We start from the raw sequence: 27982 nt of genomic DNA on the forward strand, positions 1-27982 counted from the left end.
TTTAAAATTGATCCATCATTAGCTGGTCCAATTATAATATTTCCTTGCCACACAAAGAGAATATGAATACATATGTAGAACAGGTGAACACATTTTGACTCCCTGCTTTTTCTACGTTCAGCCCTTTTTTAATGGTTATGTGTGTTCTGTTAAGTAAAAACATCTAAATCCCATCAGTGGTTTTACTATATATTTGTACAGAATCTACATACTGTATATTGCATCATGTCACCAGTATTGTTAGAGACATTTATTTCATGTGAAGGGTGATCAAAAGCACAGTATGAAAACCATCACTCTTTCTCCCTTAAAAATCAAATACACATTTAAAATGTAGTCACTGGTGCTTTTTTTTGGAACCTGAAACTTGAAAATTGCAGCCAATCCTGCAAAGAAAATCCTACAAAGAAAGCAATGCAGCAGTTTTATGCAAAGGCTTAATGTCTATTAGAAAAGACATTTATAATAGTCAACATATTTTGCTGGCACTTTATCTCTGTTACTCTTCATTAAACTTAAATTAGTCTTCTCTAATAGAATGCTCAATTCGTTTCCATCTGACAGGTAAACACTGTTTAGGCAACTGACTGGCACACAGGAGACATTATGAAATTGGAAAAAATCTGCAGCTGAAATACTGGGCAATGATCTACTGTTTCTTGAGTCTGAGAACCTGAATGAAAATAGTGCTCAGCAAGCGAGTTATTCTGACCCTCGAGAAAGAAATACAATATTTAGCTAGTATTCCACTTCTGCATGTGAACTGCAAATGAAACATTATGGGAGGCAGACCACGATCCACAGAAACAGAAGACAGGTAGGCTTTTGGTAGGTATAAGACAAATCCAGTGGAGGTAGAAAGGAGAAAAGAAGGTTGAATGAATCCTTAAAAGCACAACACTAATCCTTATTAAAGCATAATTTAATTACAGTTTCACACCAAATCTCTTTATACCATGGAAAACACAATAGGGGTTTTCTTTGGGATACTGGTGTGTTGGAATGAGTTGCACCTCAACCACCTCACAGGCTGCAGGGACCCAGGTTTGATTCCCAACGCAGGCCTTTGTCAGTGTGGAGTTTTAATGTTTTTGAGGGGTGCTACAGGTTCTTTCCACAAACGTGCTGTCCTGCACCATGGCCCTGTGATACATTGGTGTCCAATCCAGAGGAGAGCAGCTATGTGCTCTCAGTTCAGCCTTGCATTGTGTGCTATTAGAAATTTCCATCTTGCCTGGACCCTCACAAGATAAGCTGTATACTCTCATAATGGGTGGATGTAGGGGTCAAAAGTAAGAACATAAGAACAATTACAGATGTAAGGAGGTTATTCGGCCCATCTACTGTAGCTTGTTTGGTAGTTAGCAGTTAATGAATCCAAGGATTTTGTCCAGTCAGTTCTTCGAAGAAGCAGTGGTATTGGCTTCAACAACATGGTTGGGTAACTTGTACCATTGTGCCTTCTGCATTTCAATGTTCATTCTGAGGAATTTTAACTGAGATGACTTTATCAATGCCTTGAGGGTTTTGAAATTTTGTTAAAGTGCTTGATTTATTTCTGCTGTAATAACAAAACAGACAGACCATTTTCATTGGAAACATTTTTTATGATTTTTTCATGAAACATGGACATAGTTGTTCAAACATTGGCATAAAGCCTAGTTTAAAAGATGGAAACAGTGAAGACACAGGATTATTTTGTCACTGCAGCTATGTACTGTAATGAAAATATGAACCATTTGCAAAAGCATCTGCAGCTGTCACTGCAAACAAGGGGAGTGTATTTTCATTAGAAATGTATGTAGTTACATTTCAGCAAAGAATGGCCACCCTTGAAAGAAAATAAATTTTAACTTAATAGCAGTGGTTCAAGGTTGTATAAATATGTATTTGACTGCACAAGACTGTTTTCTCACTGACTATGTTTGTAAGTCCAAAAAGTTCAGGAAGAGCAGCACATGTTACTTTTTTAAATGTAGGGATATACACAAAGCAGAACTAACTATAACCTTCTTGAAATTAGAGGCTTGCAGTCACGTCAGCTATCTAGCTGATAAAATTACTCAGATTTTTCACCTGTATACTAAAATAATAAAGAAGTGATGCTACACAAGAATGCCTTTAAACCAAGCAAATCTAGGTTCAGCATAATAGATACGTCTCACCTCTCCTGAGTGCCTGGCTCTGACCAGAAGGTGATACCACATCCTCTTTGCTTGTCTTGGCTGAATCCTCAGTGACGAGCTGTCCCTGAGCTGGAACATTGGTCTCAGACGTTATTAACCTCACGGTGCAGATGGTATCCGGAACGTGCCGGAAGGTTGCCACCTGACTGTCCAAGGGGTTCGACACGCCGTAGAATTCAGGTACTTCCAAAGGAAACTTTCCAAGCTGGATGAGACTGCTATTGGGTTCAACCACTCTCACCTTCAACAGAAATGAGTCCATGGTGGTCTCTGACTCAGCAAACCTTGGACATGAAAAACAGGTCCAGTTACTCAAACTCCCGCTAGCACTATGCAGATTACCTGACTATTCTAGTCTGAAACTGTGTTCATTCAATCAGAAAAGATTTATTTTTTTTAACCTTGTGCACCCTGAATACAGACATCATAACGTAAATAGAGACGTGACCCACCTGTAGACTCGTAACATGACGCTGTCCTCCTCCAGCAGCGGAGAGCCATTGTGGATGTACCGCACTTCATTGGGTAAGAAATGGCAGTCAAACACCTAACAGGCAGCATAGTAAGACAGGTGGCCAGTGGAGAAGGAAATGAAACGCAACAAGTAAATCCTAGCAATCAATGCATTGCTTTGAATGCCTCATAACAAATTGTCATGTTTTATCTACGATCCTTTTTTGTACTGCTTAATCCAATTCCGGGACATGGGGGAGCCAGGATCTATCATAGCAAGCAACAGGCACAAAGGAGAATGCAGTTCTACAGTATACAAGCGTTTGGGCACCTCTGGTCAAATTGCACGTTTCACAGAACCTATAAGCGAGAAGAAGTTAACACGACCTCTGCAGAGCACAAACGTAAACATGACATATTTCTGCACATTTAAATGCACAAGTACTATTTATTTTTCTAATTTAACAGATTGTAAAAAAATAATCGATTGACTTGTTAGGCTTTAAATTAAGCCAGATGTAGACAATACATAGTTGAATACATACACTGACCCTCCTAACCTCTCAGGATGTTGTGCCTACTCTCAACAACCATAGGCTCCTCTAAGCAGCTGATTGAAAATAAAAATAATTGAGCCTTACAAAGCAAAGGAAGGCTATAAAAAGATATTTAAATACTTTTAGCTTGGAATTTCCGAAACATAATCAAGAAATAGAAGTTAAGGGCAACGGTTGATGTCAAAGCAAGATCTGGTAGACCCCTTCTGTGGTAGAACTACTCGTAAACTGATCAGATATGCAAAGCAGAACCATTACTGTACAGTATATCACTGCAAAGGACCTGCAGAAAGGCTAAGCTGACACCAGAGTAGTGGTCCATAGGCCCACAATGCAGTGTTGCTTACACAAAAATGATTTGCATGGAAGAGCTGTCAAAAGGAAATCTTTCGTACAACTTCATAACAAAAGGCGATATCTAAAGTATGCAAAACAATATTTCGATAAGACAGAAACTTTTGCAGCAAAGTGCTGTGGACTGATGAAACAAAAATCAAACTTTTTGGCCACAACCACGATTATCTACGTTAAATATACATTTAAAGAAAAACAGGTGAAGCGTTTGAAGAAGATATACAGTACACCTTGCCAACAGTTACACACAGGGATGGATCTATTATGCTTCAGGATTGTGTGGCAGCCAATGGCACAGGAAATATTGTGTGGGTGGAAAAAATAATGGATTCAATTAATATGAACCTATCCTAGAAGCTAATGTCTCAGAGTCAGTGAAGAAATTGAAAAGAGGTTGGATAATTCAGCAAGACAATGATCCAAAGCATATCTCAAAATCAACCATGACGTACTTACAAAAGATTAAAGTTTTTTTGAATTACCTTCACAGTCCCCAGATTTGAATATTATTGAAAATCTTGGGGGGGGGGGAGATCTCAAACATAATGAGAATAATAGTAATTCCTTGCCCTGTGATGGACTGGCACCCCATCCAGCAGGTACCCTGCCTTGCACTAGTTGCTTGCCGGGTAGGCTCCGGCTTCCCGCGACACTGTATATGTAAGCGGTTTGGCAAATGACATGACAATAATAATTCCTTACACTTATATACTGTAGCACTTTTCTGGACACTCCATTCAAAGTGCTTTACAGGTAATGGGGACTCCCCTCCACCACCACCAATGTGCAGTAATAGTGTGCACAGTGTTCTCACCACACATCTGCTATCAGTGGGGAGGAGAACAGTGTGATGAAGCCAATTCATAGATGGGGATTATTAGGATGCCATGATTGGTAAAGGCCAATGTGAAATTTGGCCAGGACACTGGAGTAAACCTACTCTTTTCTAGAAATGCCCTGGAATTTTTTATGACCACAAAGAGTCTGGACCTCGGTTTTACATCCCATCTGAAGTGCTGTAAAGCTTCATTTTACAGTATAGTGTCCCCATCACCACTGGGGCATTAGGACCCACATAGACTGCAGGGTGAGCACCTCCTGCTGGCCCCACTAACACCTCTTCCAGCAGCAACCTTAGCTTTTCCAGGAGGTCTCCCATCCACAGCTGTTGAGCTTCAGTGGGTTGCCAGTTGTGAGCTGCAGGGTTAACTGAACTGAACCCAGGGCCGTAGAACTGTGAAGCAGCAAAGTTAACCAATGCGCCACAATGTCACCCTATCTACCATCCAGTTAATCTGAAACTGCTTTTCCTGTTATCTCAAGTCAAATATTACTTACAGAATGCATTATTCTGGCAGGGAAGATTTCACTCCCAGCAACAAATGAAACCACCATATTTTGAAGCATACTAATGCTAATAATAAAGAATAAAGTTTGGACATAATAAAGAATAGGATGGTTAAACACTTAGCTGCAGCATTCATACTTTCAAACTTTTCACTTCAGTTGAAATGCTACTCTTCATGCTACCCTTTTTACTCACTCCATATCAATGTCATGTCTTTCCATTATATTTCAGCGGTGGGGAAAAAAGAGCTCTTTGCTGATTCACGGCAGATCTGAAGCTTTAAATTTGTAGAATTATATCGTCAGGAAATTTTAAAGGCACAATCAGTAAAATGCTGGAAATCACATAGTAAAATCATAATGGTCTAAGTGGTCATGCAAGAACCTACGTTTCACTGCTTGGAGTGACTGTACTTTTAATATGCTGTATCTTATTGCTGTGCCTTAAACAGGTATAAGGTGAAGTAAGCTTAAGGACAGCCTTCTAGAGCTCAATAAAGTGTTAATTTTCACTCATTAGACTTGGTGGGGGGAGCAATTTTCAAAGACCCGAAAACCAGAGAACAACCTTTTCAGGCCCCAAGCTACCTTTGAATGAATATTGTGTGTTTGGGTGTTTTAGTATTAACACTGCTCCTGAAGTACAGTATTAGCAATATTGGTAATGAAGACTCACCTGAGGAGTCAGCCTCCCAGCTCTCTGGGTTATTGGCTCATTCAGCACAACCTCCACCTTGCAGGTGTCCAGATGTTTGGGGATGTTGAACTGCAGCTCCTTGTCTGTCACATACACTGCCTGCCCTCTGCCCACCTGGACCCCTGAATTCCGTCGAATGAGGCCTTGGGCCATTGCAGTCAAAGGGACAGACCACACAATGAATGCCAGCCCTAAGAAGACAACTGTCTTCATGTCTAGATTCCACTAGACACTAGAAATCCCGTAATGATAGAGCTGAGGATGGCCAGATGATGTGCTTCCACCAGAGGATACTGTCTTCTGTTTAGGAAGTGTAACGTAGCTTTGGAAGGTCACCAGAAAGTAATATCTCCAGTTTTTGTTTTTGTCTTATTTCACCTTAAAGGCACCATAGAAGACTATTCTTGCATTGTCAACCTCTTTGGCTTTTCCAGAGGCTGATATCCTCCAATTACCAGCTCAAGGCTTGACCTCTGCTGTTGCCTGGAAGACAGAACACACAAGGGGCGATAACATCCAGCTGAATGCATTGGCTTAAGAAAACACATTTAAATCAAAATGGCTTTCACCACCTCTCTGACTAAAGCACAATAATTCAGTGGCTCTCGTGAGTATAGATGTCATCCACTGAAATATTCTAGACACTTGAATTTGGTGTTCATACTACACAAAGTAGTTAACAAATAGTACTCCATTTACTGGAGCAAAAAGTTTAATGCTTGTAGTCTCAAAATATCCCATGGAATGTGAGTCAATATTGTTGCCCTACAGTCATTGCTGGAAAAGACTGTAAAGATTGTTGCGCTCGGGGTCCCAGCAGGAAATTTTTGGGATTTTATATAAGAAGAATTGTTTTAGCCTATTGCATTCCTTTTCTCATTCTATGGATATCTGCAATTGCACTTAAATTAGTGTGTACTGTATGGACATATATTAATGTAGCTTTTGATAGTTACTATAGAAGTCTTTTTTTAATTATATGGGCATTCTTTCTATCCCAAGTCTTCCCTGTGACAAAAAAGTAAGATCACCTGTGAAAAGAGATACATGTCTTTCCCCTGTGTGTTAAGCAAGCTGTCACTTAAAAGTGTTGCTTTACCCACATACTTCATACACAGCTGCTATACTGATTTTGATTTCTTTAATTCTGATATTCTGAAGTGATGACAGGGTAGGACCGCCGCCATTGTACTGTACAGTATGTTTTTTGTATTTTCCATGAAAGGAAAAAGTTAAATACAAAAGCCTGACCATGGGTTGAAGGCATCGTGTGACTCATCAAAGCAGAATGCAAATAGAAGTTGACGTGACACATCATATCTGGACCGACATTAGGTCTGCGCCACTGAGCTTCCCCACGTGAGAGACAAACCACCTTAGCAGGCGGCCAATGTGAAAATATCTATTAAACCAGGTTTCCAAAGTGAAATCCGGGGGAGGAATAGCAGGAGAAATGAGAACAAACATGAAGGAGCTTTATTAACACTACTTTGTTGCTCTAATCATCAGGTAATGCTGCTCAATGCACAGCTCACAAAACACAAAAATCTATCTTTGCTAACTAAAGGAGTTAACTTGTAGTTCGTACATTGTTGGAAGTTGAATGTGTAAGAACTCCTACAGTAGCTTTTTGTAAGTCAGCTCTTACCTGCTGTGAATGGCTGACATCAGAATATCAAGACATTCTATAAGCTTCCGCATTAGTTAAGGCAAACAAAAAACAACATATAGTTTAATGTGTTTAACTGTTACTCATTAATCATAATGTGGTCACCGAAACATTTATTTAAATAACAAATTGCTAACTAATCTTTAAAATCCATCTTTTTTTCTATTTGTTTCTGGAAATGTGTAGCTTAACACCCTGTTTACAATGAAATATTTAAGTTAACAGTGTTCAGCATACAGGTAGCATTTGATTTCTATCTGTTAAATACAGGTTATCACTCTTGCCCTGGAATCATCTATAGGGGCTGGAATTAGGGTCCTCACTCTGTCCAAATGCTGACCACATTTCTTGTCTTGTGGGTGTCTAGAAGAAAATGCTCTGCTATGCTGCTGAATCTGATGCACTGGTTTGTTTCAGCAGATCACTGGTAGGCTGGATGAGATGAGTAGATTAATTAGATAATATCAACTACAAGAGCTGGATATGCCCAATGGCCTCTTCTTTCGGGTATTCTTTGTTATTTTTATATTTTTTTTGTACGTTTAAAGTCCAATACTGTATGAGTAAAAAAATATCTTCTTTATTGGAAAGAACTTAATAAGTCCCCAAGTAAACAATATTTTGTCCGTTCTCAAGAATAATGATTATTACACTACTCCAGCAAGTGCAGCAAAAACTGTAGCTGTTAGAAGGGAAAAAAGCGTTTTTATCCTTAGAGACAGAATATAATATACTTATAAGGATGGATGAATTGTGGTAATGAATATAAGTGAGTTCTTACAACTTTACCTGGCAAAAGTTAACTATGACACCTTGGCCAGCTCTAATAAAGGTATAACAATGATCTAAGGTGGCTACAGTAGCTGACGTTTTATATGCAAAAGACAGAATTAAAAGTCTCTTTAGACAGTTCAGCCCCTATGGCAAGTAGTAATTAATATTTGTTCCCATAATACATAATACAGTATATACTACATAAACTGCTTTTGAGTAGTGAGGCCAAATCCTAATTTATTAACATAATCAATTTAAGCAATTGTGAATTTGATGATTTAGAATTAAACATATCTTGACCAAACAGAAAAAAAAACTTTCTTTCCATGTACCACAGATTTTTTGCTTAAACATAAATTACTACAAATTGTAGAGAATCAGTTTTTGGTAACGATTCCTTAAATAGTCTTACACCTCACTGTTATTGTCTGCCTCCTCCTTACATTTTTATGCAACTGTTTCTTAGAGGTATTTTAAATTTCTTCCTCATAATTACTGGAAACATAGACCTCAAAAAGCCTACTCTGCAAGCAAACACCTTTGGCTTGTTATTATCCTTAAAATTAAGACATTGAAGAAACAGCAATTAGATGACTGCCAGCTTTTAAAAGGTTTTTGGACACAATGTTCTTTTGGAAAAGACGCTGTGCAGAGGTTTGCTGCCAAAAGTACACAGCTGACGTGAGCCGAGTTCTTGTCTCATACCTGCAGCTGGAGTCCTGCTCGGCCTTTTCCTCAGCAGTGGCGACGATTTAGAACTGCGTTCTGCCAGTGTGTCCCTTTTGAAACTAGAAATGGGTACGCACCCCCCAGCACCTCTGAACACAAACAAGGCGACAAAAGAAAAGTAAAGTTCCAGCGCTCAGTTTCTGCCCCCCGCACCAGCTTTAAGAAAAAGTGACTGAAAGGAAAAAAAAAAGAAGAAAATTCTTATCCTCACAACACAGGAAATGTGCTGAACAGATCAAGAGCTCTCTATCGCTCTCCTGTGCTCACAACCACAGATGTTCCGTATTCCCCAAAGATGGCAATTCCCACACACCCCAAAGCAGATTCCATGTGGAAACCAAAAGGAAAAAAAAAAAACTTGGTGGTTGCTATTAGATACGTATTCTCAAAGGACAAAGAAAAAGTCCTGCAGCAGACCTGTGTGTGGCAGAGAAGCGGTGAGTTTTGTAGTATCCCCTAGTTGGAGTGATGGGAAAAGGGTGTTGTACTAGAAAAAGAAAACATAAAGGGCTTGTGGGGGCACACACACACACCCTCTCTCTCATGCACACATACACAAGTGATCCAACAGACATTACCTTCCAAAATGCCCTGAGGTGACCTGAAGGACAAAAGACATAAATCACCCCCACTGGGAGGCTCTTTTCAGCTCATTGTGGAGAACTGCACTCGTCACCTTTGGCTGCCTCCTTTCATGTCCACCAGCACTTCTGCAGCCTCGCTGTGGTGAAGAGTCACAACAGTGCTGATGAGCTGTCAGTACAGTAGGTTGCGTCTGCAGGGGGTTTCAATGTTTTTTTTTCTAAAAGCAAAATCTAATTGAACTTAAAAAGTTTAAAGGAAGAAATCTGGTGTATTTTGTTGTTTTATTGACCTCAACAGAGAAAGTGCCAGAGTTTATATGAAGTTAAAAAAAGTGGACCAGACTGTCTTATTTCACACGACGACTGCCTCTGCAGCATCTTTGGTGTAGCTGTTAAAGAAGAGGTTATTCTCTTTTCCTGCTTGGTCCCCCTGTTGATCCTCATGTCCATCATCAATTCTAGAGGCATGTTGTTTATTTGCTGTGCACAACACCAGTTGTCCCAGTGCTAGACTGGAGGACACATTAGGGTAACTTGAATCTTCTCATACATGCAACATTAATTTTGAAAGATCATGGGAATCCAAGTATATTTATCAGGAGATTAATAATGCATAAAAGCGGTTTAAAAATGAACTACAAAAAGACACGCACCAAGTTTCTCTAGGTTATTTTTAATCGTAATATTAGTGAGGGCTATAACAAACATATCATATGTTCTCATACTCCAGGACAGTTAGTTCTGCTGTCATCCTTTGTCAGTGCAGACTATTTCAGTGTTACGCCATACTGAGGCACCCTAAATGAGACAGTACAGCCCACAGAAGACGTGACATCAACTAGGCAGCTGACGTCTTTCGATGCAGGTATGATTAGCTATAGTTCTGAAGACAGAGACAATATCGTACCGACACAAATCATTCAATACTGCAACACAGAACACACCATTTTGCAACAGTGACACAGGACTGAAGAACACATATGAATATTCATCCATTTTCTAACCACTTCTTCTGATTCACAGTCGTGGGGGAGCCTGAGTCTGTCCTGGAAAGCAACGGGCACAAGGCAGAATATACCCAGAGACCAACAGAGACATGCGCGCACCTAGGGCCAGTTTTCCCAGAAACCTGCCAGTATGTTTTTGGACTGTGGTAGGAAACCGGAGTACCAAGAGAAAACCCACGTTAACATGGGGAAACCATACAAACTCCACACAGATAGCACCCCAGTTCTGGAATTGAACTCTAGACCCCAGTATTATGGAGCAGCAATGCTAACCACTGTGCCAGCATAGACCACTAGACCAACACAAACAGTAAAAATAATATATAAATGTGATTAAAAAATGTGTTTTGTGCAAACATTTTAAAATACATATCACTTAGGATACCTCAAGTGGCTGCAGTTCAGGGATCTTTTTGTAACTTTAGTTGCAAGCTGCTGAAAAACTTGACTTAGTCAAACCAGGAAGCAGCTTCTTACATTGGTGGCCACAACTGCAGACACAACTCTTTCCTGTGAAGACTCTGTGTAAGGCACTCTGAAACACAGTTCTCCTTGTTGAAGCCTCCCTGAAAACCAATCTCTTTGCAGTTAAAGTTAAAGCTGTGTGTGTCACTCGTGGCACAATTCAGTCTCACCTCAAACAATTGCAGGAGAGGATTGCAGTTGCTCTGCCATCTTTCAAGACAGAAAGTAAGAGGGTAGATATCCTGCAGACTGCACAGTGCAAGGAAAACAATAGCATCATACAGATAGAAAAGTACATAAGCCAGTTTATATCACCATTTGGATGATAGAAGCCAGCAATCAGGTTTACATATTGTTGACTTACCAAGGGTGATAATTCTATTAACTTGTTATAAAACCTTTTACCAAAATGTCTACCTTCACAGGCCTCCAACAAGCTCTTTTAAGTCATGACGATACATGGGATTTACAAGTTCCAGTACTCAGAGGCCTCATAACTTCATCTTTACACTGATTCACTATACCAATCAACAACTCATCCTTCACATGGCCAAAAATTGTGATGCAGCGCCTCAGCCTGAGAGAGATTCACTCTGTCCTTCCCAAATTATTTTGAAAATGTTTTCTAAAGAAGAAAATGTTTGCCCCATTGAAGAACTCAAAAGTCTATTTTTTATAAATATTATCTATGGTGGCCAGTCCAGTCTATTCTACAAAGCACATGGAAAGTATAGTCTCCAGACTGCTGAGAAACTATGTCTATCTTGTAGACTACACCTACTGCTTTATTTCTAGACAGTGGAGCTGTTAATACACATTTTCTTTATTATTCACAGTTGCCATAAGAACAATTAATACCATTTAATTAATAACACTGAGATGTAGGTTAAAATATTTGTTTTCCTCTAAAACAGACTCAAACACTAGTGAATCCATTTCAAAACGTGCAGACTGTTTATAAGCAAGACCATAGTGGTGAGTACTGGATGAAGATTGCTTACAATCCTCTCGGTCACTCATGCACTCAAGATGCACTGTACTTGGTACCTGCCTACATTCATTTGGAGTGTCTTGTGACAGAGAACCTTTGGATCTGTGTGCTAATATGCTTGAGATTTAATTGAGCCACTGAGTCCTTCTTAAAGATGATTCATAAGATACTATACATTTTCAGATATGATGGTCAAGCTGCGTCCAAAAAAATACAAAATTTGTATTTTTATATTTTACAAATACAGGTTGGGTAGAGACTTAAACCCATAATTTGCACTTTGTTTCATTCATTTGCTGCAATTGTCCTTAAGGAAAAAACTATGGCAATAATATATATTTGCCAGTGCAAAAACTGTGATAATGTGGTCAAGATTATGAAAATGTGGCTTTTTCTCATCTTTTAAAATTTATAATTACCCTCCATTTTGTGTGTGCTTTCCTCATTATGTTGAGTTTATATTAAAACAATATACAGTATATCTACTGACAGTCTTTAAGGTGAAAAGTAAATAAAACAGCATTTTGTTTTATTTTGTTTTATTTGCTGTACCTACTGCATGTGTCTTCTGAAATGTGGTGAAAAATAGTTTAATGACAAAGTCCTGATCAATACTGTATGTATTAAACAGACCACAAAACAAAAAAAAAGAACACCTTTTCTGTCAGTGTTGGGTTTTTCTGCACATTTTTAAGAAAATGAATAAAAAACAAAACTGGAATGTGGAACAATTCTTTTATGCCTTTATCATGACAGCTAAAAGAGAACTCTGCATACCAGTCCTGGATACCTCAGGGGAAGTGTGTGCTACAACTAGCTTAGATCCACAGTCAAGTGCGATGTGTGTTTGAACTGAGTGCATTTGTTCACATGGAGCAATGGTTCAGCACTGTAGGAGCAGCAGCCCTGCATGAGCACTGAGTGCAGATTCAGAACCTGTCCATACCTGCCCCCCTGAGCCAACAGCCACTGAGCAATCAGGTGTTAACAATTACTGGAGAATGTCCTATTTCAAGCACTGGCAGGCTGAGAGGTTGCTTACTGGCAGCAACGTATGATCACATCCTCCCTGAGAACAATTAATAGATTAAATCAGTTCCAGCTACATTTTATCTTCCCAAATTCCTATTGGCATGTCATAGCATGTAGCACATGGACACAATGCTTTTCCCCCTTTTTATACAGAGCTGTGAGTCTCCATTTTATTCCTGGGCTCAGTTCTACTCTCATGATGTTCTCCTAAACAGAGGGCATACAAGTATGTACAAGAGTTGGCTTCTGATGAGACAGTACAACAGTGCAATAAAAGTTTAACATTTTCTTGATGGGCTACAGTGTCCTTCAGTTTACATTACACCAGCTCCATTAAGAATAAGAGCAGTTTCTGTTTTTAATTTTTAAAATTGAAAGTTTAAAAACAGTGGATTTTATATGAAGGGAGTCAGTCCTTTAGGTAAGACAAATCCACACTTCAGCTTGGGGCTGGCAAATGGGTTTCAGAAACATCCACCCACCTTCTAACTGCTTCTTTCAATTCAGGGTAGTGGGGGAGCCAGAGCCTACCCTGGCAACGGGTTCAAGGCAGGATACACCTTGGACTGCAGTCCATCGCAGAACAGACAGACACAAAGACACAAAGACACAAACACAGATACACACATATTCACATCAGGGCCAAATTTCCCAGAAGCCTCTGTGTTTTGGGATTTTAGAAGGAAACCGGAGTACCCAGAGGAAACGCTCGCGAACACAGGGAGATCATTCAAACTCTATGCAGGTACAAGCCCAGATCTGGAATTGATCAAGGCACGACTGCACCTCCATGCTCTCCATTTAGAGACATTTTGGAGATAAAATATATTTTTAACATTTTATACAGTGATAAATTAAATGTTAGGATGAGAACCCATAATCTCAATCACACCCTAGTGCTAGGGCTTTGTAATACTGTTAACGTGTTTATAGAAGTTAAAACGGCCCCCTCAACTACAGTGTGACCAACAAACCTGCATACAGCAAAATCAAACCTTTGCTTAAAAAACAGTTAAGGCTGTGTTTTGCTTGGAAGCACATTTGGTTGAGCTCATTTTCCCAGGGGTCAGATTGCCACACTGAGAATGGAAGTGGGCACTAGGTTCCTATTTGAGAATGCGCTATTCAACAGGTTGAAGACAGGCAGGGCACTTGGACAGACATGAGACTCCCTCCCCAAATATGCACATATAGGCTCAGCAGTTGCATCCTCCTAGGGAGAAAAGTGCTAAAGGACAATGGATACAACTGACCACCTGCCACACTGAACATGCACACAAACTGTAATCAAGGGATAGTAGGACACCTGGAAGGAGATCAGAAATGGATGCTAGAATGGACAAGTGTTCAATGATATCTGAAGATACAGTATATACTGTAATTGAAAAACAAGCTTAGTTTAACACAAAGCAACGTTTACTAGGCTACACCAAGTTAGTCAACTGTACCTCTCTCAAGGATACAAAGTTAGTGTATAACCTTGTTTTATTGACCAGGTGGCAATACTCACAGTAGCATTCAAAAGTTTGAAAGAACCAGCATTAGCACAAGAAGAAATAAAGATGCACTTCCCTTTTCAAACATGAAAAGTGAATCCAGTCACTACAGAGAAGAAAAATGGACAACATTTTTCTCAACCACTGCTTTTCTATACTTCCCAGGCTTTTGAATGGATCCTAATAAAATTTGAAACATTCTCTCCCACAGACTATAATTTGCATTTTTGTTAATTACAACTTCTATATTTTAACTACATTGCAATACCTCATTAAAAACATCTTAATATGCTATTTCAAACCATTCATTTCAATCAACTGATAGAAATCTGTTGATTTAACAAAATAACAATCAGACCTCCCCTGTTATTCCTCCCATCTGTATTGTATGTACAGTACCTCACACTGTTCTGAAATATCATTTAGCACTTAAAAACACAAATTGTGAATCTTATGCGAAAATCTACCATAGGCTTTTTGCTCTCTGACCTTCAAGCTTTTTACTAGTTCTATCTTTTTGGTAATATTCCATAAAACACTTTGTTTTGAAGCAGTGCTTTCAGAAGCAGTGCTAAACCACAGAGACATGACAGATTTCTCTTTTTTTCCCTCTCTGGATGGACAATTCCACTATGTTTAATATAGCACAACTATCCTCTGTACAGAGACCTGAAACCAAACCTAATGGCCAGACTTCATAGTGTACAACTAAAGGAAACAGCAAGGTAACCAGTCTGTGTGTGACAGTGCTCTGAACTTGGCATGGTCCAGCCTGGGATGTCAGGTTGAGTTACTGCTGCCCAGTGACAACTGTGGGCTTGGATCCTGAGTCCCTGGGCTTCAGGAGAATCAAGCACGTACAGTGTACAAAAAAATGCTTGAGGCTCTGCACTGGCACCTGGTCGTTGCAACAAGAATTAAATTAGAGAAGCAAATTTAGGCTCTGCATAGAAGACATGGAATACTGCAAAGCAAAGTGTAGCAAGTGCTACACTATACAGTTTATGGCATAAACAGCCTAAAATAACAGAAAATAACCTTACAAGACAAAATATACAAAAACATACAAAATGTACAAATCTAGGCTGTCAAGATGCTTACATCTTATACAGTACATCTAGAAAATCCAGAACCCAATCCCACTAATCTGTGGGACCAAATTATGGACCAAATTTACAGGCCACAAAGAAATAAAAATTGCATCCAAATAAATGATTTCTAAAATAGATCCAAATTTCCCTTTTTGCAATGTGAGTACCTAAAATTGAGTGGGATTCCACAACACAAGATATCACAATTCCCTAAATTAAGTAAAACAATAAGTCTCAAAATAATGTTCAGATTACTTAGCCAGAATCCTGTCACTAAGATTGATCAAAACAAGGCTTTCTTACCGGGCACAAGATTGAGAGGAGGGTAACAATGATGTTCCTTCTTCTCTTTGTGTCTATTCGGTTTCTGTTTCTTCCTGCCTTCATGGTCTTTTCTCTTTATTTATACTGTGCTCTGTTGCTGCTGAATGTTTATCTTTTATTGTGGTTTTAATAATTTACCGTGAAGGTAATTAACAAGAACAATCATCAGAAACATACTGTGTTTACCTGGCTCTTTGCCCCCCTCCTGCCAGGCAACCACCTCAAACAGCACCCATTGTTTTAGCTTTCTGAGTGAGGCTTTGAGTAGTGCCATAAGCATATGGCCTATGGACTGCAAAAGTTGAACTCGATTATTGTTTTTACCAAGAGACATTATTAAGTGGAGAGATCAATGAAGGGGTTAAGGCAATATAACGGATATCTTCTTGTACAGTATCTATATTTCAGAGTCCCTATAGACTTGTTATTCAAAGTCCCCAGTTTGAGAGGAAACAGCTTATCACTTACAGAGTGTTTGTCCATCTTGATTCTCCTTAATTACAGATTTATCAAGAGGATATCCTATGGGCAGTGTTATGACAATCATACTGTCCAATAATTTTGTTATATGTCTAATTATCTTTGTTTGACAAAATTGCACTAATACAGATTGGACGAAAAGCGATCCTGCGCAATGAAAGTCACCTTAATTTATGTGATTCATCTGTTACACAAGGGTTTCAGCTTCTGTTCTGGAGAGTTGCTTAACCTCACAAGTGTTTATTATGTTTTTCACTTTGATGCCTCATAAACCCTATTTAGAGATCGCTAGTTGAAAAGCCTTTACAACTCACTTAATACAAACAGTGATATCCATTAACAATAATAAAATCTGTTCCCTGGTATAAATAGCTCTTTAGTGAAAACAGCTGAAAGTTCTTCCTAAATTTAAAGTAAAGAACGCTTAGAAATTATTTTTCTTAATCTTCTGGTATAAAAATTAGAAAATGTGTTACTTTTTCCTCTAAGGTAAAGTTACCAGATTTTTAAAATTTTAAATAAATCAATTGCATTATTGTATAGTGCCTTTTGATATAGAGGCACAGTCACCTTGATGCTTAAGTTAAATAAAATAGTTACCACAGTAAAATGACAAAAAAAATACATTTTTGAAACTGGTTGAATCTTTAATCTTGGAAAAAAAGTTTCTTTGTAATAATAATGATAATAATGATAATGTTTCTTTATTAGCCCTACACAATTTCTTGCATTAGGAATATTACACCAAAAACCTGGATGTTGTTTTCATGAATTGAATTGAATGCTGTGGATATTTGCAAATATGTGCATGGCAACAGTAAAAGAAATCTTCCTGAAATACTTTAACTTTTAAGAAAAACTTAAAAGTTAAAGAATACTGTATACTGCTGCTGTAAGCGAATAATTGGAAAGTAAACAAAAGTAAAACATTCTTGAGACTAATTAAAAGTTAAAGAAATAGTCAGTCAAGTAAAAAACAATTCAAACTTTTACTCTAGAAATGAAATGAAACATCTCTAACACAAAAAATACATCTTTTAAATAAATGTGCAGCTTTAAAAAAATCTACTGTTCTCAAAAAACATGTTCAAATTAAAAATATGACCTAAAGAATTAGCGACTCAATTTAAACATTTTTGAAGAACTCAAAAGCTAACCCAAACATAACAGAACAGAAAACTAAAATAACACATTAAAAAATTACAGAGATACGTTCTTACACATAGGAAGAAAGCACAAGCAAAATTTGAGGAAGGAATTTATTTTGGCTAATGAGAAATCCATCCTTTGGATCGTATGTCGGGGTTGAATTTAACTGTTTATAGATCCATGTCTTAGTGTTTCAGAGAAGTGGAAACTTACATACAATATAATTTTCCTAGATATCCATAAGTAAGGTGTGTCCATATTGATTTTCATTTACTGTAGTTTTAAATAAAGACATAATCTAAGAATTGATTTCTCCTCATTTATTGTTGGTCATTATTTACACCATTAACCAATCACAAAAAATAATGTACTCAAGAAATAAATAACGAATCTCTATTCAGACTGTAATGTCTCACAAATACACACTCACGTACAGTAATTGCCGGCACAGAAAATAGTAAATTAAATTACTTCAGTTTTTCTCAGTTAATTTAATTTAAAAATATTTTAAATACTGTAGTTTAGTTGGAAATTGCAACAGTAGCCATCATTCAATACAAATCGTGAAACAACTGACTGTAAAAGCTTTCATTTACATGAGCAATTTAACAATTCAGTTGATGTAAAAGGAATAAACCATCTTAAATCCTAAAGGAGCTCAGAGGCACTCATTTAAAAGAAATGAAGGACAGTCAGGCACATTTCAAATGCTTGTATTTCAAAAAAGGTTTCCACAAGAAAAATGAACAACCTCCCTCACTTGAATTTCTTTATGGCTATTCCTCTCCTGCTTTAGTATTTTGGGGTATACTGCATGTAAGGATTTCAAAATTTATAAAGAAAGCAAATTGGGTGCATATTAACTCCCATTCTCCCGTATCTTCTCCTCCAGTTAAAGAAAGCCTATCTCTCCATATAGACTTCAAAGATTTCAGTTGTACTAGTTTATCACTTAGACACTGTAGATTGCATTTTGCTCCTATAATTACATAAGTAATTACAGCTGGGAATTTAGTAGGAAGAAAGACGTGGCTATTCTCCTTGTTTCCATAATCATCATAAGCTCTTAACAGGTAATCTTCCTTTCTTCTTTCACTGGAGAAAGGAATTTATTCCCCTTACTTTGGAGTAATAAAGGGATTCACATTTTAACACATGGCTTATTTTAATTTTCCTACTTGCATCCATATCACCCTGCAACTCACAACTGGCAACCAACAGAAGCTCAGCAGGTGTGAGCCTGGTCACTACCTGGATGGGAGACCTCCTGGGAAAAACTAAGGTTGCTGCTGGAAGAGGTGTTAGTGGGGTGCTCACCCTGCGGTCTATGTGGGTCCTAATGCCCCAGTATAGTGATGAGGACACTATACTGTAGGAAGGCGCTGTCCTTCAGATGAGACGTAAAACCGAGGACCTGACTCTCTGTGAGCGTTTCTCGAAAGAGTAGGGGTGTAACCCCGGCATCCTGGCCAAATTTCCCATTGGCCCTTACCAGTCATGGCCTCCTAATAATCCCCATCTATGAATTGGCTTCATTACTCTGCTCTCCTCCCCACTGATAGCTGATGTGTAGTGAGCGTTCTGGCACACTATGGCTGCTGTCGCATCACCAGGTGGATGCTGCACATTGGTGGTAGTGGAGGAGAGTCCCCATTACCTGTAGAGCGCTTTGAGCGGAGTGTCCAGAAGAGCACCATATAAGTGTAAGCAATTATTATTATTATTATTATTATTATTGTCTCCATTCTGCAAATTTGTGCCTACATCGAACCATGGAAGATTAATTTATTTGTACACCTTTTACAAAAACTGATAGATGTTATGGGCAAATCACAAAATTTGTCTCAAGACTATTTACAGTATGCTTTTTCTTTTACAGGCTTCAAACAAACTTTAGCTGCTGTTGTTATTTTGAACAGGGGTTTGGGTATTACAGATGAAAAGGGTTCCTGGAACAATATTTGGAATAATGTAAACAATTATTTGTTTACAATCCAATGTATTAGTGTTGTACAGAGACTTTGGTACATGCTATCATTAAACATTTATCCCTAATACTAGTGTGTACATTCTTTCCACGATGCTCTATAGGTTCCTTTTGTGTCAAGTGTCAAGTTTAGGTGAGATTTTGAAAACATTTTTCTTGCTCTTCTTCCTCTTTTGTCAAATGTGACCGTTTTTACTACCTTCTACTACCAAATACTACCTAGAATTTAGTTCTCTCTGGACATTTGCAAAGCCCATGATGGCCCTGATGTAGCTTTTGCAGGATAGTTTGCGTGGGAGATGGCAAAAACATAATCTTGCCTTTTACTTGCAACTGCATCTGGGTAGGGTGCAGTATGTTGTTTGCTTATTGGAGAATTCCAAATCTGCTCACATCATATACTGTATTTATTCAGGAATTACTGCTCAAGTATCAATCTTAAAATAAGCCTTGCTACTGTCCATTGATAACTTTAACAGTCCTTGGCCTGTCTGAATCATTGATACTTAGTGTGGTCAGGAATGCATGTGTTACAGGACACATCATTTGCAGGGCATCACTGTATTGGGGTGTGAGGATTCCCAGTCCTTGTACAGTAATCAGTTCTTTTCAGCTTTTTTCAATTAAATAAGCATCTGTAGGGTTTTAGAGTGTTTCTTCTCTCAGGATCACAGTTTGTCTGTCTTTACCCCAGCGCTCTATATCTGCAGTGATGTGATGAGCAATAATTCTCAGTGATAGAACTATCTACCACTGCTCCAGCTTCTGAATAAATTTTGCTCTTTTAAAAGTTACGTTTCTCATCATTAGGAAACATGCTCCCAATTGTTTTCTGTTTTACCACGATGTGTGCTCTCAAGTCATCTGTGTTGAGGTTGAGGATAGACACCACATCACCCTTGGCCTCTCCCATAGAATAAACCAAAGCATTTCCTTGTGTTTTTCTGGCTGTAAGTCAAGACCAGAGACTATTCCAAAGCTTTTAAATCACCTTATACGTTTTGGTCATTCTGCTGTTTTTAATATGAGTCACTAATACTCTGTCAATATTTTGTACTACAGTCTCTTTTCTGAGGAAATAAAGAAAAACCACTTCAGAGTCACGAGCACTATGAATGCCAGGGGTTATTAACAACCACCATCGTAATGTTCGGGAGGGATGACAACAGCCAAGTGCAATCAGACATGGCTGTCAGTAATTAGCAATCACCCCTGATTCATTTCATCTCCTAAACACTATAAATGCTATATGTGATCCCCTTCTGTCTCTCACATTTATCTTTTTGCATCCCACCTCCACCTCTGCAGCTGCCCCTGGGTCACTCCTCACTCTGCTTTGGGGTCCTGGCCTCCTCGTCCTGTGGCCAGTAGGTCAACTCTCAGCCAAGCAGGTTAAGCCAAATTTTTAATAAGCACTTCATAATCCTTTCAGGACACTTAATTCTTGGGTGTTGTTATTCCTAATGAAAAAGGGTATGTTTTTCCTCTTACCACTAGATGCCACTCTACATGTATAGCTACCTCTACACTATTAATTTCAATTTGTAGTCCTATCTGGTATGAATTAAGGAAGGCATTGAACTATGGCTTTTGTCACTCACAGAACTGGACGTACCATGGAGAATTTATCTTCTCTGTACATGTGTGTATGATAAAATATTTTGAACTGTCTTTACTTGTGACAGAAAGTTAAATGAAGCAGACCTATTATCAAAGCACACATCTGTGACAATGTTGATGGCATGAATTCCTCATTGAATAGAACTAAATAAAGCTGACTAAATAAAGATGTGGACTCTAAACTGAGATATGATCTTTATTGTGCCCATATCCTGAATAATTGAAGGACCTTACCAAAGTTTAAGGAGAAAAGGGGTTCATTTTTTTAGAAAATGCAACTCCTAATTACACTGTGAGTAATTAACTGGTAATGTCCTGTCTTGTTATCATTATTATACGATCATCATAGACCATCTACTTTCTGATGGTTTCTAGAGACAGCAGAAACCAGCAAAATATCAGATACTATAAATTTGTCAGAAATAAACACATGAATCAGCCCCTTTTACATGAGACCTACAGTATATTAACAAGTCAAAACTGGGTACAGTCCGTGCAGGCAAGGAAACAAGCAGTGTGATAGATAATGCAACTGATACAAAACACTGATAAAATAAAATAACGATACTTGCATTATAAATGCAAAATTATGTTTGTGCATACAAAGGTACTGCATGAAAAGCACATTGCATTACAACAGTGAAGATTGTTAATCAGTTTTTAAAGTGTTGTACAAAACTCGATGTTCTGTAAACATGCAGCATGCTAGTTTGTATTTTTTCATTTCTTTAAGCACTTTAATCACTTGTAACTTTCCATAGTAAGCCATAAAGTGGTTAAAGTGTTTTTTTTAAAACACAGTCAGACAGCCGCACATGCATTCACAGAAGCATTAAACAGAAGCCCTGTTTAAACATCACCCGGTACGCAGTAAGTGCTCAGTGATTAGTAAAGCAGATTTCAGGATCTACGCTGGGAAGCTGATGGCGGGGAAATGTCAGTCCTAATTAATCTGCCACCATGTCAGATTAGGAATGTGTTGAGGCATATTTAACAAGAAGCTGTCACAAAACACCGCCACTTGTTTTTCCACTTAAGCCAAGCTGCTATCTCAAATTAATCTCTGATCTCCTATTATCCTGATTTCCAAGGTGTTTGCTAACAGGGGACCTAAATTACAATTCAATTAACAGTGCATCTTTGATTTGCATGCAGTTGAGAGCGGGGCAAGTCAGATACTAATTTAGAGAGTCAAAACACTTTTGTCCATTTGCTGTGGCAGTTTTTGCAGTGCAGATCTGACTGATCTTATTGCAATATGGGTGAATGCCGGCACTTTCTTAATGGTAGTTTCGCTAAGGAAAGTCTCTCGAAATATTTTTAAATCTGAAATTTTCAATTCAATACATTTATACATATCCATCTAAGCTATTGCTTTCATATTGAAAAAAATGCTCAAGTGTTTTAGAGTTCAGGGACTAACATTATGTCAACATTTTGTCTTGGGTTGTTAAATGTCTATAATGCCCAGTGAGGCATTTTACTATCCACAGTCCAAACTGTTTTTTCAAAGCCCCTCCGAGTAACTCATCTGCGCAGCCAAAACAACTGCAGCAACAGGCTGGTCCGCTGGTGCGTAGGTGTGAGCACTCATCATTACCCTCCAGTATAGGTTGGCTCAATGCTGAGAGGCATGTGACAGCAAAGCAGTGGACTGTGGAATACAATTTTCTGTCTCTTGGCAGAGGTCTGGCACAGTTCTGAGCAGTCTCTGGAACCCACAGCTGGTCTGCTCATTTATCCAATACTTCCCAAACAACAAGATCACCCAAGAAGAAAATGTATTTAGGAACGTTTATTGAGGAATTAGGCATCCAAAGTGTTGCCTTCACTTATCTGGCTCAGGAAGTTAGGACAAGGAAGTCAGGACCCCGGAGAGAGAGGTTAACAAAGGGGCAGATGCACAGGTGGAGAAGGAGTGGAAGAGGGACGCAGAAAGACGAGTACGAGCAAGAGACAGGGTCTTGCTATGGCAATTGTTGTTTTTTCAGGAAGTGATGTCATTGTCTGTTATGAGTTAGAGTAGTAGAGGTGAGGAAAACAGTGGTTCTGTCATTCTTCCAAACATTCATTAAAAATTCGATTTAATCATATCTCATTGGGCAACAACACATAGCTAACATATACTGGCCTGGCACGCTAGCTTGTACACCTCACTGATCCTCAGCAGGCAAACACCAACAAACAGCAGTATGCATACACTCTCTACACTTATTCCCTTTTTCCCTTCAGAACGACAGCACTAGTGCACCATTTATTAGCAATTCATTGAAATACAGTGCTTGATTGTCAAAATGCCAATGTGCTGTTGACTTTTTATTTAGTGATTTATGACTGTGAACTTTCTTTGTTCTGTTCTTCACAAACCTCAGCAATGCTATATAATATAGATATAACTGTAAAATGAACTGATGATATAAGCAACTGACAGAACAAAACTATGAGTTGAAGTGTGCTTTGCCCCACATCACAATTAAAGCACATACAGTCCAACATGCTGACATTTTTATATATAAGAAATCTTATTGTGTCTCTACTAATATCGCAGAAAGAATCCATATAATTAAAGCAGAAGCAGCATTCGCTGTGAATAACAGTTTCATGCTGAAAAGTCTCAAGGCTTTTCTGTGAATAACATTAGCATTCTCTGAAGACTTAAGGGTTTTGAAAATGCCTGAGCTGTACATATTTGAGCATTATGGCAAACCAAATTATTATTCTTTTGGAAGAGTGGGGAAAAAAGTCACTAGCACATTATTTGGTTAATAAAGAATAAAATACTCTGCTCATCTGAACTTTCATTAGTTTTTTTTGTTTTGCACAATGTCATTGTTACAGTACAGGACATCGCCAAACTCATATTTTGACTTCACTGGCATTTACTCTCTGCATGTAGTTTGATCTATTTTGACTTAAAGCCTTTCAGTTATGACTCTAGAAACATGCAAGCATGGCACAAGATTGGCAACATGCCTTCCTTAGCCCACAGGGCCCTGACACACTTACACTTGAACTTGAATTTGTTTGAAGTTTATTTTTTTTATGGAGCCTTGATGAAATTTTAAAAAACAAAACAACTGAAAAGTGAAGTGAATTTTTCAGTGAGTTTGAACATGGAGCCCTGTGTTACAGCTGATGCCTATGGAAAGCTGGACACATCCATTAACATGTCATCAGGGAAAGAAATTCAACTGTGTCCACATATAGAAAATGCAGGTTTCTAATTTAAAGACATAAAGTGACATGAATAGTATTCATAATCATTCCATTGTAGTCAAAATCCGAGCAAAACTCTTTGTTTATTTCACCACATAGTAGTGACTGTAAGCACGTCCTGTAGCCAGCTGCACCACCTAAAACTTCTAAGATCCTTTTTCCTTGTACAGAGGGTCAGATCTCCCAGAAACACCACTATATCAACAGACCAGCACAGGCCAAGTATTTCAGTAATTATTGTTTTATTCCTGTGCTCACAATAAAAGAATGGGTTGCATTAAAAGGTAAAAAAATACTCACAATTGGCACACACATACAGAAAAAACATTTATAAAAATAAAATCAACACTATAGTCCCGCACCAGCAGGAAAACAAAAGAAAGAGAAAAGCCAGGCTTTCCCTGCAGGCCATGGACTCCCATCTCTCTGGGACATTCCAGAGAAACAGCACCCCGTTCCTGGAACAACTCCAACTCCAGGAGTATCCAGGCAGGCTTCCATCATTCATGGTGAAGAAGTAAAACTCATTTCTATATCCTTCTGTTATCTCTAGAATTCTCTTCAGTCCTAAACAATATCTTCCCCTGCCCTGACTGTGTTCAGCAAAATGGGGCAGGGGAAAACCAGGGCATCCAATCCGCAGACTGAGGCTCATTTGTCCTCTTTCAAGCCAGAACTCCAGGACTTGTGTGGCTGGGAGATCACAGGGGGTGGGCAGATATCCAGTGCCTTCAGAAACTATTCACCCCCTTTGAATGATTTAACAAGTTGTTAGGTTGCACACTCAAATAGATATACATTCTTGTGGAATTTGTGGGCACTGACATTCACAAATTACTCTCTAATTCTAAGTAGAATTTGATAATTCTGCTCCTGGACCCTGGGTGTTAAATCAGCTGGGGTGTTAAAGCCTCCTGGGAACTTTCAACACCCTTGATCACTGGAGGTGAATATTTATCAAATCATAATATTTCAGCCTTGATTTCTTTTAAATGACATGTATAAAATGTCCATAATTTGTGTTTCTTATGGACAATGTGTTAAGAAGTGTGTTCTCAGTGTGGTGGGGTTTTCTGTGACAAGTGCAGAACAATTCTGTTGTGGACTGCAAACACGTATGGAAGAGTATATTTATAACCACTTAAAGAATTTGCAGTCAATTTCTGTCAGTAAAATGTCTGAAATGCAATAAATTAATCTACAGCAGAGCAGTAATATTCAATCCCAGTCCTAGAGGGTCACAGTTCACCAGATTTTATAAGTAACTTCCAACTGTTGTCTAATGAATCAAATCACTGAAAACAGTGGTGATATACACAAACGAAGTGAACAACTGATTAAAAAAAAGTCAGTAAGAATTCAGGGTAGGATATAAGCCAGAAGGACAGATAGGACTGGCAGTTTGTGTCATCATTGGAAGGTCGAGACAAATTCTGTGTATGGCCTCTCTCAGTGACGGAAAGCCCTAAAAAAGGAGAATTTGATATTTTTGTATATTGACAAAGATTTACCTGCCCAGAATGCTTTGGAAAGTCACGCCTCACACTCAGTTACCAACAGGCCTGAGATGTGAATGAAGGGGCTGATAGTAATGCAGTTTTTTGGTTGTTTACCAAACATAATCTGAACTACTAGTCCTACAGTATGTTCATTAACTGTGTCTTTGTTAAAGATCATATATCTTAAAAAGAAATAGGAGCACCTAACACAACACGTTAACACCGGAAGCTTAGCAAGTTTTTCTGGGGTCATATGGTCAACCGTAGATATTTTTCTTAAAAAGTAGTAATTGAAATATGAGCACAAAGACACATCTCTGTATAACTTCTGGACAGGATGACATAGATCCAGACATAACAAAATATATCTAAGTATACAGTAAGTGCTTGCCTCTCTTGGGATGAAGTCAGGACAGAGATTAAAATGATTTTCTATTATTTGAATTCTAATTCCGCTACAATTACTGACAAGTGACAGAGAGCAGCTGTCACTGTTTTTAAGAAAAAGCAGGGAATGGGCAAATCGAGTGATCTAAGGAGAATTATATAAGGAAAACTTTTTTTTCCTTATATAATGTGTGTTCCACATTACTGTTGAATTCAGGTCCTGTGCCCACCTCCTAATTTCTCTTTAAATATCTCACAGACATACACTGCTGTGCCTCTAGAATGTCTACAGACCCTTGAATGTTTCTCACATTTTGTTGTGCCAGAATTTCATGCATTTAAATTAGGATTTTTTCCTCTCTTCTCTATTATCTACACCAAACTCCACATTTTCAAAGGGAATTTGTTTTATTGGGAAATATACATATTAAAAATACTATATCATTTGTATACCAATTGGGTACTACTCCACTACCCTGAGTTGATACTTAGTAGAAGGACCCTTTTGCAGCAAAAACTGTCAATCTGTGGGGATAGGTCTCTAACTTTGCATACTGTACTTTGATTTTGTGATATCTGACCATCCTTCTTTGCAAAACTGTTCAAGATCTGTCAAGTTTCTTGGGAAACTTTGATGGACAGCAATCTTCATGTCATGACACAAATTTTCAATTGGATTTAGTTTGGGGCTCTGACTTGGCCAGTCAAGGACATTTATATCTTTTTGTCCTTAGCCACTCCACTGTAGCTTTAGCTGCGTGCTTCAAGTCATTATCATGCTGGATGATGAACATCTGTCCCAGATTCGGCTTTCTTGCAGCAGACAGTGTTTTTTTTCTCAAGGTCTTTTCTGTCCTTCGCACCATTCATTTTCCCTTCTACCCTAACACGTAGCCCAATCCCTGTTGACGACAATTCATCCCCCTAACTTGATACCACCACCTTGCTTTACAGTTACAATGGTGTTCTGTGAGTGATGTGCTGTGTTTTCACCAAAAGTAATGCTTTGCATCTTGCCATTTGAGTTATGCCAGACTACACAACATTCTGCCCCATATTTACAGTAACACTGAAATGATTTGTTTCTGTTTATTTCAGTAATGAACTCATGCTTGCTATCCTGCCATGTGGGCCAGGTTTGTGGAGCACTTGAGGTATTGTTATCAAATGCACACTTGCTAGTTTTCTTGGCAATTGTCACACCTGAGCTAATTTAGGATTGCTGTTATAAGGCAAGTGAACGCTCATCCAACCAAGTTCTTTCAGTTTTTATTTCTTAATTAATGTTCTCAAAATGTAATGATTGTTTTTCTTAACTTGTAAAGTAGGATAATTGCTGTTTTAATGTAATTTAATTCTACCATTAAGTCTTTTCCTCCTGTTTGCTGCAGCAGTTATCAGCTACAGTAGATATCGGCATTATATTGAGGTGACAAGATAACTCAGGAACTCAGGAAAACATAAAGCTTTTAAATCTGGTAAGTGCTGTGGAATTAAGCTGGGTTAACTAGAGATGAGAGGTTCTGAGAACTTGAGATAATGAACTTGTGATCAAGACAAAAAGGGAAAAATGATTATAGGAGGCCTTAACGAAACAAGTCACCAATCCCATTTAAAACTGCAAACTGCTTTTAAGACTCAGTTGCTGACTACAGCTCCTGTACATCATGTGCTCTTTGCTTTACCCCTCTCCAGCCCAACTTCTAAAAGAGTTAACCTTAGCTGTAGAACTAGAATCAAATCCTGTTGAATACCGTTCTCTCCAGGTACAGTAGGTTTTGCTGGTGGGCAGCCAGGACTAATGGGTAGTATCAAAAATTGAGGATCTGTCAGATATAATGAGAGGCAGCGAGGTTCATATTTCATTTCCTCATCCTGAACAGTAGGA

At 38.4% G+C, this 27982-nt stretch overlaps 1 protein-coding gene across 1 annotated transcript in view; it reads right to left on the reverse strand.

The window, feature by feature from the left end:
* The window catches only part of frem1b (Fras1 related extracellular matrix 1b), a 61446-nt gene extending 52220 nt beyond the window's left edge, over positions 1-9226 (reverse strand). Inside the window, exons 1-4 of the mRNA XM_069194345.1 lie at positions 8743-9226; positions 5574-6077; positions 2639-2733; positions 2166-2470 (exon numbers count right to left, since the gene is read on the reverse strand). Coding sequence (XP_069050446.1) covers positions 2166-2470; positions 2639-2733; positions 5574-5807 — 634 coding nt within the window. The 5' untranslated portion in view covers positions 5808-6077; positions 8743-9226. The remainder of the gene's footprint in view (positions 1-2165; positions 2471-2638; positions 2734-5573; positions 6078-8742) is intronic.
* Between the last annotated feature and the right edge of the window lie 18756 nt (positions 9227-27982).

This window comes from Lepisosteus oculatus, chromosome 9, assembly GCF_040954835.1.
Source record: "Lepisosteus oculatus isolate fLepOcu1 chromosome 9, fLepOcu1.hap2, whole genome shotgun sequence".
Lineage (NCBI taxonomy): Eukaryota > Metazoa > Chordata > Actinopteri > Semionotiformes > Lepisosteidae > Lepisosteus > Lepisosteus oculatus.